Source organism: Macrotis lagotis, chromosome 2, assembly GCF_037893015.1.
Source record: "Macrotis lagotis isolate mMagLag1 chromosome 2, bilby.v1.9.chrom.fasta, whole genome shotgun sequence".
In the NCBI taxonomy this organism is placed as follows: domain Eukaryota; kingdom Metazoa; phylum Chordata; class Mammalia; order Peramelemorphia; family Peramelidae; genus Macrotis; species Macrotis lagotis.
This window is the reverse complement of record NC_133659.1, coordinates 39,143,057-39,154,498: the sequence shown is the minus strand read 5'-3', so window position 1 is coordinate 39,154,498 and position 11,442 is coordinate 39,143,057. Positions and strand designations below refer to the sequence as shown.

The 11,442-nt window shown below is 37.5% G+C and overlaps 1 protein-coding gene across 7 annotated transcripts in view; it reads right to left on the bottom strand.

Annotated features, from left to right (window-relative positions):
- LOC141512630 (guanylate-binding protein 7-like) overlaps positions 1–11,442 on the bottom strand; it is a 32,086-nt gene that overhangs the window by 4,192 nt on the left and 16,452 nt on the right. For 4 of the 7 annotated variants that reach the window (XM_074221721.1, XM_074221723.1, XM_074221724.1 and 1 more), the window contains 15 exons: positions 9,737–9,864; positions 9,451–9,560; positions 8,933–9,129; positions 8,155–8,397; positions 7,232–7,512; positions 6,616–6,828; positions 6,322–6,424; positions 5,852–6,030; positions 4,655–4,764; positions 4,132–4,337; positions 3,421–3,663; positions 2,413–2,693; positions 1,636–1,848; positions 1,332–1,434; positions 874–1,067 (listed from right to left, as the gene is read on the bottom strand). In XM_074221721.1, coding sequence (XP_074077822.1) covers positions 874–1,067; positions 1,332–1,434; positions 1,636–1,848; positions 2,413–2,693; positions 3,421–3,663; positions 4,132–4,337; positions 4,655–4,764; positions 5,852–6,030; positions 6,322–6,424; positions 6,616–6,828; positions 7,232–7,512; positions 8,155–8,397; positions 8,933–9,129; positions 9,451–9,560; positions 9,737–9,864 — 2,804 coding nt within the window. Of the gene's footprint in view, positions 1–873; positions 1,068–1,331; positions 1,435–1,544; positions 1,849–2,412; positions 2,694–3,420; positions 3,664–4,131; positions 4,338–4,654; positions 4,765–5,851; positions 6,031–6,321; positions 6,425–6,615; positions 6,829–7,231; positions 7,513–8,154; positions 8,398–8,932; positions 9,130–9,450; positions 9,561–9,736; positions 9,865–10,260; positions 11,427–11,442 lie in introns of those variants that run through there. The other 3 variants (XM_074221726.1, XM_074221722.1, XR_012475553.1) reach the window with 3 other exon arrangements.

Sequence of the window (11,442 nt, the reverse complement as noted above, 5' to 3'; positions counted from 1 at the left end):
AATAATTTGAAGGGAAAATTTAACTTTTATCTAGATATAGAAAATGGCATTCAAAACCCAAAAAGACCTCAAACAATTTCTTTAATAAAAGTCTGGGGGAAGTCTGGGAGACCACACATTGTCTAGGGAGAGTTCCTGTTCCATAAACCAATCAAATCTCAACAAAAAGAGTAGAATAGTAATCATGTTGTTACCTGTGCTATAAAGTAGAGCATTTGAACTTCTATAATAGAAATAGAAACAATTTAAGATGATTTAAGTGCTGAAAATTTAAAAAACAAACTAAGCAAAATAAAAAATAATCCTGTACATAAAATTATATTTTAAAATTATCAAACTGGAGATTCTGAAATAAAAATTCTTATTTTTTACAAAAATGGAGTAATGACAATATAATAGGATAAGTTAAACCTGTAGTTTATGACATCTAAGCTTAATTTGTTTCATCAGTTGATCTAGGCATTGGAAGAGTTGAGAATCACCTATAGGCCAAAGGAGAAGCACTTGATGGACATGTGTAGGTACATTACCCATAGCGATTTGCTCAAGGAAATCAGAGAAAGAATTGTTATTAATCAGAGAAGTATGATTTGAAAAGATCATGCTGCAAGAGTGAACAATTATCAACAGGCAATTCCCATACTCTCTTGGGATTTTTTTGTCAAGAAACCTCCAGGAAGGCAGCCAGCATGTTGGGTAGCTGCTCTATGAAGGATTTCTATGAGACACTGGACAAGAGTGACTTCAGAGGAGAGGGAATGATTTAGATTATCTCTGAGGTCCCTTCAATCCTAAATTCCTTGAACCCTTTGTTACTGATGAATTTTAAAGATTAGAAACTATTTCATCTACAAGAACACACAGATTACATACCTTGAGCTTCAGAGCCTGGACTCTCTCTTGCTCTGCTATCCACAGTTTCCTTTCTAATTCCATCATTCCAGTCATTTGTTTTACATGCTCCTGATAGCTTTTTTCTTTCTGCTCCATCATCTCCAGGTTCTTCTTTTGTCTTTCCTCTAACTGCAATACAGCAACCTCTGCAGCCTGAGCTTTTAGATGCTCCACTGTGGTTGATGAAAAATAGGGGAAAATGAATGAAGGACCACTGATTCTTCTAGTCATTCTGCTATGATTTCTCTCATTTTAAATAATTTAACTTCTTGGCATTGATTTTCCAAGACAGTAACCAACAATCAAGTGAACATATATGCCAGAGAATGTTTTGGTAAGAAGAAAGAACTCTTTCTGTATACTAATGGCCAAGTCACATTAAAGTAGTCTGTGGAGGCCTTCCCGATAATCTAGAACCAAGTTCATGGACTTCTAACCTTCAATTTCCTTTTCCTTTGCAGAGAGTGATGGGTCTGCCTGCAGTATTGCTTCAGCTTCATCTTTCTTGGACTTCAGGTAGTCCTGCAGAGTCTCTTCAGACTGAAAATGCAAAGAATGTGAACTATAAAGAGGAAATAAAACTGTTGGGATAAAGTCACAAATTGACTGTTCACATAACACTGGTCTTGACAGTGGTCCATTCTACTTGCCATTGTTGTCATTCACCTTGGAGCTTGGAAATGGCTCTTGAAGATCCCTCTCCACCCCTAGTCAGAATCAATTGCTCATGGGAGAGTTCACCTGTATCCCCTTCCTGGGCTGCTGGTAGTACTTCTGTTTCAGCTCTTTCTTCTTCTGCAGAAAGAGATGATAGCCCCCTGGTTTAGAGAAGGCTCCCTTCTTCACAGCTTCTTCCAGAGGACTGAAAATATCCTGAAGTAAAGCTCTGCACCGTTGTACAGACTCGGTCTGGTTCTGGTTACAAAAGTCATCTAGCTTAGCTTCTAGCTGGCTCTTTAGAGAAATATAAAGGAAAAGAAGTGTAAAAGGTAAAGTTGGAAGAACTTATCCGAAGTATCAGAATTTCTAGAAATGAATTCTTAAAAAAAAAACTTGCCTTCCCTCCCACATATGCATTTCAGAGATATTCCAACCCTTATACTCGACTGATTTTTACAGAATCCTCTGGTGGATCTATTTTGAGATCTTAAAGATTATGGGAAAAGGGCAAAACAGGTTCCATAATATGCAATTTCCTAAAGTCCCTTTCCCACATCTTTGCCTTAGATCACAATCCTCAGTTCTTCATATTAATTGTTTCTAATCTTCAATTTCTCAAAATTAATAATAAATGTATTACAGTATCATAGTTAATCAGCATCTTTTATAAAACATCTGCCATAAGACTCTTTAACTTAAAGGAGTACAAATGAATTTTCTGGGGCACACGATTAACTGAACACCACAACCTTAGACTCTTGTAGGCTAGTTTTCTTAAGAAGAACTTCATTTTCCTTTCTGGAACTGCCCTTCTTCATGTGGACCCTCCTCTCCCATGAAGAGGAGCAGCCAAATTACCGTCAGTTCCTTCTGAAATTTCTGGTTCACATCTTTGAAAGAATCCCTCAAGAAGACTCCAATGGCTTCTCTTTCACAGGTGGCATGTATTTCCAATAACTCCTTAAGGGTCTCTGTGGGAAACTGGACCCTTTGTTTCATCATCCCTTCATATAGTATAAGGGCCCTTTGAACTGCAGCTGAGTTCTCTAATTGAACCAGTCCCAAGATTGCATTCTCCATACAAGGCATATCTCCGCTGGTTATGGCCTCGAGATAGGTCAGGACTAAATATTCTAGACCTATAGTGAAACCAAAAAAGGGAGAGGTCAAATCCATCAGAAGACTCAGAATCAATCATAATAACGAATTAGTATATATGCTTCACTTTACATTATATCTTAATTATTGCGCCATTGGGAAAATATTAGACATGGTGTATGTAAAGTTTTCAAATTAACCCTTTTCAATTCTAACATTTTATGATTCTTTGAAAGCTTCACAGCAAACTTTTCCTTTGAGAGGAAGAGGAGTCCCCAATGGTAATAATGAGAAGCAATGGAGAGAATAGATAAAGGAACTGCCTCATTCTCAAACAAGGTAGCTCTGGTCATTCTCTTAATGACCCCAATTATCTTCTCTCTTTTGAGAATGGTCAGAAGCAAGAAACTTAAATGATAGGTATAAACATTTCATTATCTTAATTACTGCAACATTGGTGAAGGATTGGGCATGGGGTGTGGTACTGAAGATTTTCATGTGGGCTTTTCTGGTTCTAACTTCTTATTTTCTTTTAGGAAAATTATTTAGCCTTATAATAGACTTTCTGATATTGGAACATAAAATTTTAATAATATTAAGAGACAGCGGAAGGGAACTTAGAATGGACTTTGTAATGTATTCACTACACTATATCTAGTTATCAGGGGCTCTCCTTAGAGTGTTCTCTCTTATATTTCCCTCTCCTGTTCCTCTACAAATAGCCTAAGAAAAATCTTGGAAGAATGACTCGGGGCGGAAAGGACTTACGGGGTCCATTGACTGTGATGCCTCCCTGGAGAGTTTTTACATTGGAATGGTGGAAGATATAGGAGCAGAAACTTTCCACTTGTTCCACAAATCGAGGATCCAGGTCACCATCATGAAAGTTCTCAAGCTGGGAAAGCTTCTTTTGGTGCATAGGTAGGTTGAAGATAAAGCATTTCCTTTTGGGGAATAACTGGCGGATACACTGACGAGGTTGGTTGAACATTTTAACTTTCTCAGGTTTACCTGATGGAAGGAAAGAAGAAATCTTGTAATACAGAATAAAGCTTGAACTTCAGACACGGGTTCTAACATTATGTACCCTTTCAGGAACCTGTATTTGGGCTGAAATGATGTGTTTGTGCCTAGGTCTTTTGCACTCTCTCCCTCTATATTTTTTGACTCCCACATTGGAATATGAGGTACTGAAGATAGGAACTGATCCCCCCCCACTTCTTTGTATATCCAGTGTTTACTCCTGTGCTTGATACAATCAAAATGCTTAATAAAAGACTCTTCATGGTAATTAATGATGATAATGATGATAACAATTATAAAATGAAATGAAAATAGCCTTTAGTTTTTCCCTGAAGTCATATTTGATGCAAGGATTTATGACTAGAGAAGTATGTATACAGAAAATAAAATAAATTCTGGAAAAAGTTTCCCCCTCCCTCTTCTTTTACTGCCCACATAAATGTCCAACTCTCAAACCCTGGGGACCTTTCTTGGGTTTCAGTGCCATCTCTAGGAACACATCAGAGGTGATGGATTTCCCACCAACTTCCAACTCCAAGGTAAAACCGTGCACTGTCCACACGAAATTTGGGAAGAAGCTCACGAATTCTGAGGAGTTTTCTACTTCATCCATGTTGGGAGCAGATCTGCTTATGAGCTTGTCTATCAGTTTAGTCAAAAAGCTGGGGAATTAATTAAGGAAATATGGCAAAGAAAAGCAATAGCTCCTGTTCCACAATTCCTTCAATTCTTTGAAGTCTTTTAATTCCCCTTGGTCTTGAATAATCTGATTATATTTTTGGCATAAAGTATAAGCAATTTCTCTATAACTTGTGATTCATATATACATACTCACAAACATGTGTACACAGACACTAACACCTGTCCTTAGATCATGAGAAACAGAACATGGGCTTCAGAGAGATGTCCAAGGAAAGTGAAGATAATCCTCTAGTCCCTTCCCCAACTGTACTCTTCCCCCAAATCACAGAAAGGATACTTCAGTTGGTCTGTGGCCTCCTGGTTGATGTTGCCCATGCTGTTGTAATTAAAAATACTTCTCAGGAGCACAATCCAGGCAGAGATCCATGTGTCATCTGTGTTGTCACCCTACAAGTCAGATCACATTCCTTGATCTTATTACATGATACTTTTTGACTCCCATGGCAGCTCCTAGATTAGTATACCTCTGTACCAGGTGAAAATCCAGTTCCCCTAGGCTTTTGCTGACCTTTGTCCTATAGTAATGCCAACATACTCTCCTTCATTTTCCACCATAAATACCATCTTTCCTTCTTCGTTTTTCCATATCACCCAGCCACTCACTGTCCAGGAGAACAAGATTGTGACTTGGTTTCTCAGGATGAGGAATGTATATATCACAGTCAGATACCCTCTGGGGAGTGTCTGGTCTAGGGAGACCAAATATGGTCTAGTGAGTGTTCCTAGTCCATTAAAACAAGCATTTCTCAACAATAGTAATAGGATACTTTAAGCATATTGTTACATAGATTGTGAAGTAGGAATTTGATCTTTTGTAAGAGGAATAGAAATATTTAAGATGAGATAAAAAGTATATTATAATTTTTAAAAGATATTAAGCAGAATAAAAAAAAATCTTTTAGATAAAATAGTATTTAAAATGATATAGGAATGACCTGATGATTTTGAAGTAAAAAGTCTTATTTCTTACAAAAATAGAATGATAATGCTATTGAAGGAAAAAGTGAAACAGTAGTTTATGAAATCTAAATTTAATTGTTTCATTAGTTGATCTAGATGTTGGAAGAGTTGAGATCACCCAAAGGGAAATGGAGAAGCACATGATGGATATGAGTAGGTACATTACCAATAATGATTTGCTCAAGAAAATCAGGATGAGGGATGCTATTAATGAGAGAAAGTGCATTTGGAAAGATCATGAAGCAAGAATGAGCAATTATCAATAGACACTTCATATAGGCCCTTACTGGCTTTTTTTCTCAAGAAAAGTATGGGAAGATAACTAGCTTGCTGAGTTGACTCCTTTATGGAGGATTAATACGAGACCATGGTCACAAGTCAACTCAGATGAGACAGAATGGTTGAGATTTTCTCTGAGATCCCTTTTATTTTTATACTTCTTTGAACAATTTTTAATGCCACATATTAAAAGATGAGAAACTACTTCATCTGTCTGAACTAATGGATTACATACCTTGAGTTTCAGAGCCTGGGCATTCTTTTGTTCTACTAGCAAAAGTTTCCTTTTTATTTCCATCCTTGTATGATAGAATAGAAATAGGTGGCCCCTTTGCTCCATCATCTCTTGAATCTCTTGTATTTCATTCAACAGCTTTGCAGCAGCCTCTGCAGCCTGAACTTTCAGATGCTCCACTAAGGATGATGAAAAATTGGGGAAAAATTAAAGAGAGTTGAAGGACTACTGGTGCCCATGGAGGCATTCTGCTCTGATTTATCTCAGTTTTAATGATTTAACTTTGTGGTGTTAATTAGGGACATTCTCCAAGACAGTGACCAACAAACAGGTGAACAGACATACCTACAGACAGAGAAAATTTTGATACCAAGAAAGAGCTCTTTCTGGATACTGATACTCACGTTGCTTTAATGCAATTAGTGGAGGACTTACCAAATGATCCAGGGTCATAGTCATGGACTGCTCACCTTCAATATCTTTTTCTTTTGCTGAAAGTGACTGGTCTGCCTGTAGAATTGCATCAACTACATCTTCCTTCGACTTCAGGTATTCCTGTAGAACTTCCTCAGCCTGGCAATGGGAAGACAGGGAATTTGAAAAAAGGAAATAAAGTCGTGATAAAGTCAAAGGTTGACTGTACACAGAACACTGGCCTTGACAATGGGTGATTTGATTTGCCATTACCATCATTCACCTCAGGGCTTCAAATCGACTCTTAAAGTTCCCTCTCCATCCTTAGCCTGAATCAATTAATGTTTCACCTGTATGCCTTTCCTGGGCTGCTGGTGGTACTTCTCTTTCAGCTCCTTAATCATCTGAAGAAACAGACCATAGCCACCTGGTTTAAAGAAGGTCCCATTGTTCACTGCTTCCTCCAGAGGGCTAAAAATGTCCTGAATTAAAGCTCTGCATCTTTTTTCAGACTCAATCATGTTTTGCTTATAAAAGGCAAGTCGTTTGGCTTCTAACTGGCTCTTTAAAGAAAAATAAAGAAAAACAGATGTACAAGGTACAATTGGGATTATATATTAGAAATATCAGAATGGGGGTGGCTAGTGGGCTTGGGGAATAGAGCACCAGCCCTGAACAGAATTTTCAATTCTTCAAACTAATTCATGGGTAATCTTCAATTTCTCAAAATTAATAAAAAGTATATTATAAAATCTTAGCCAACTAATATCTTTCACAAGTCATTTGCCATGAGACTCTTTGACTTAAAGAAGACTGCAAATGGTCTTTCAGTGTCACATGACTGAGAGAAGACCATGAATTAGAGTTTGGTAAGCTATTGCTGTCTGGAAGAGTCTCAATGTCTTTTCCAACTCTGCCCTCCCTCATGTAGATCTCCTTTCCCAAGAATAGGAGTAACAAAAGTACCATCAATAGTTTTTGGAATTCCTGATCCACATCTTCAAAAGAATCCTTGTGGAAGATTTCAATGGCTTCCTTCTCACAGGTGGCGTGTATGTCCAACAACTCTGTAAGAGTTTCTGTGGGGAACTGGACTCTTTGTTTCATCATGTCTTCATAGTGTGTAAGGGCCCTTTGAACTGCAGCTGAGTTCTTTAATTGAACCACTCCCCAGATTGCATCCTCCATACGGGGCATATCTCCACTGTGGATTGCATTGACATAGCTCAGAACCAGGTATTCTAGACCTATCAAGGCAGTAAAAATGGAAGAGAGAGAACCATTAGGAGAAGAATCAGAATCTATTGTGCTAAAGAATGAATGGTACACTTGAGTTTTCATTATATTTTTATTCTTGCTTATCTTTACTGTTACTCCATTGAAGAAGCACTATACCTAGAGTATGGAAAGTTTGCAGAATAGCCCTTTTCAGTTCTAATACCTAATGACTCTATGAAACTTTCACAATTTTTTTTTAACATGAGAGGAAGAAATGTCCCAAATGGCAATAAAAAGAATGGATAGAATGTATAAAGCAACAGCTTCATTTCTAAATAGGTTAGGTCTGACCATTCTCTTGATAACCTCATTTGTCTTCTGCATAGTAGGTGGTGCTGATGATTTTCATGTAAAGTTTTTCTAGCTATAACTTTTTATTATCTTTCAGGAAATGTATTTAAAATTATGCAGAATTCCTGATGTAGGAACAAGTGATAAGATTGATGAAAGACTATGGACAGGAACCTGGGAAGGAATTTGTTGTGTACTAACTAAATTATCTCTAGTAACCATGGCCACTCATAGGAGGGCTGACTCTTACACTTCCTTCTCTTTCCTTACAGTGGAAGAAAAGAGCAATAACAGTAGTTAGGAGGGAGAAAAAAACTCACAGGGTCCATTGACTGTGATGCCTCCTTGCAAAGTTTTCACATTGGAATGCAGGAAAATATAGGAGCAGAAATGTTGAGCTTGTTCCACAAACTCAGGATCCAGTTCACTGTCATGAAGCTTCTCAAGCTGGGAAAGCTTCTTTCTCTGTGCAGGTTGGCTGAAGACAAAACATTTCCTCTTGGGGAACAACTGGCAGATAGACTCACGAGGGTCATTAAATATTTTAACTTCCTCGGGTTTACCTGATGGAAAGGAAAGAGGAGTTTTATAATATAGGATAAAGCCTGAGATTCAGACACAGTCTCTAAAATTATGTCCATTTTTACTTGAAGGTTGGGAAGGCTTCCTTCTTCTTTGTGTGTATATAAATATATATATATATATATATATATATATATATATAGTACTATATATATATATAGTACTATATATATATATATATATATATATATATATATATATAGTACTTAGCACTATGCTTAGTCTGATATAGATGTTTAATAAAATCTGGTTGATACCACTGATGATTAGGATGAAGAAAATCTAGACAGTGAAAAAAGATCAAGGACTTCTTCCAACAGTAGAAGAGGTATTTAGTTTTTCACTGAATCCAATAGTCTAGATTTCAGTCAATTTGGAATAACTTTCTTTATCTCCAAATAAGTAAGGAGCCATAACTAGAGAAATATATATTAAGAACATAAAGCAAATTTTGAAGATTTCCCTTTCCCACCTTGCTTTACTTCCCACACCAATGCCCAGTTCTCAAGCCCTAACCTTGCTTAAGCTTCAGTGCTGTCTCCAGGTACTCATCAGAGGTGATAGGTTTCCCATTCATTTCCAATTCCAAGGTGAAATCACGCACAGTCCACACAAAATCTGGAAAGAAACTCACAGATTCTGAGGAGTTTTCTTCCATATCAGTTTTGGGGGCAGATTTGCTCCTGATGTGATCTGTCAACTTAGTCACATAACTGGGGAATTAAATAAGGAAACATGGCCAAAAAAAAAGCACCATCCACAATTCCTTCAATTATCTGAAGTCATTTACTTTCCTTTGACTTGGATTAACTGACTATTTTTTCATCATGAAATGAGTAATTTCTCTATAACTTGTATTCACACACATATACACATAAACCCACAGACACAAAAATATGTTCTCACAAATTTTTGCCTATCTTTAGACCATGAAGAACAGAACATGGACTTCAGAGAAATGTCTGAGGAAAATAGAGACCTTCCTCTAGTCCCTTCCCCAACTGTACACTTCCCTTGAATCACTGAAAGGATACTACAGCTGGTCTATGGCCTGCTGATTGATGGTGCCCATGCTATTGTAGACAAAGGTACTGCTCAAGAGCACAGCCAGGGCAAAGATCCATGAGTCATTGCTGTTGTCGCCCTAGAAGTCAGATCACATTTCCTAGTCATTTCTACCACCATGGCAGCTCGTAGATTATCATACCCGTTTACTAGGTGAAAAACCAACTCTCTTGAGTTTTTGGAAACCTAAGACCTATAATAATACTAACATTCTCTCCCTCACTTTCAGTCATGAACAACAACTTCCTTTCTTACCTTCTCCACATCGCCTAGCCCCTCAGTGTCCAGGAGAACAAGGGTGTGATTCGGTTTCTTGGGATGAGGAACACACCACATCCAGATACCCTTCGTGTGAGACTGCACTGTGGAGCCAAGGGAGAAACCTGCACAAGAGTTTGGAGAGATGAGCCTGCATTGATTGTGTTTTAGGGATTAGTATTGTTGGGCAATGTTAATCATTCACTAGAAAAAATATCGACTATTTTCTCATAGTGAAAAAGGAGATTACATATCATAGAATCAGTCTTTTGGGGCAGCCAGGTGGCACAATGGATAGAGCACCTGCCCTGGAGTTAGGAGAATCTGAGTTCAAATGCGGCCTCAGACACTTAATAATTGCATCACTGTTGGACCTTTTGTAAATCACTTAACCCCATTTCTTTAAATAATAATTAAAAAAAGAATCAGTCCTTTAAGTCTAATTTTTAAATTACACCAGAGAGATACCAAATAGACCAACTGCATGGGTAGCTGGACAGTGCAATGGACAGAGTACTGACTGTGGATTTAAGAGGACAGGTGATTGAATCCAGCATCAGACACTTGTCACATACTAGCTGTGTGACCTTGATCCAGCCAACCAACCCTGATTGTCCTGTATCCAAGGCTGTCTCCAATCATCCTGCTTTCTATTTTCCCACTGGATCTAGATGACTCTGAAGGAAAAAGTGAAGCTGGTGACATAGCACAGCAGCCCCTCACTCTATTTCAATTTATGTGCTTGTGATCACATTAGCTCCCTGATATTTTGGTTTTCTTTGAAAATGGACAAACATGGGAACCATCAACCACCTGCAAGATCATTGCTTCATAAAGCAGTTTAGATGCCTAGGAAATTTTCCTTCAGTGATTTCATTTTCATTCATTCATCAATCTATATATTCATACATTTCATTTGTTTAACTCACTTTTATTGAACACCTACTTTGGGCAAGGTGCTATTCTAGAAGCTATGAGTGAAACAATGAAAACAGGACCTGATCTCTTCCCTGAAGAATTTCCATCTTCTTAGGAGATCTAAGACATGCATAGAAAACTATAATAAAGAAACAAATGTTCCTTAGGTAGGCAAAAATTCAAAAGGAATTCAGGAGAGGATATTATTTCTTGCTTTAAGGACCTTGGATTGAGATCTTGGGAGGAAGAGAGGCACCAAAACTGGTCTTTGAAGATTAAATGAATTGAAGCCTGAAGGAAATTTGGAGATCATCTAATTTTGCTCTTTTGTTTCACAGATGAAGTCAGACAGACAAAGTGATGTGCTCAATTTAATTACTTAAATTAGTATATTTGAGTATTTGGTCCTAAGCCCAGATTCTTTGACTCCCTCTGCTTTTCTCTCAGTACCACATAGTTTTAATCATAAAATTCATTAGAATATTTATACAAATCACTATTAACAATTACCCTATTTCCAAAGGAATTCTTAAGTCTTGTTCAATGCAGAAACTATATCAGTGTGGTGGGAGGGTATGAGACCTCAAAACGGGAAGGAATTGGCTTCAAATCCCATCTCTAAAGTTTATTAGCTGTGTGACTATTGGCAAGAATCTTATGCCTCAGTTTCTTCATCTGTAAAATGTTGATATCCTTCCTTGCTAAAGAGACATCACCAAAATTAATAATAGGCATTTATATCTTCAAGGACTAACCATACACACCATTACTTGGCTGATTGCACA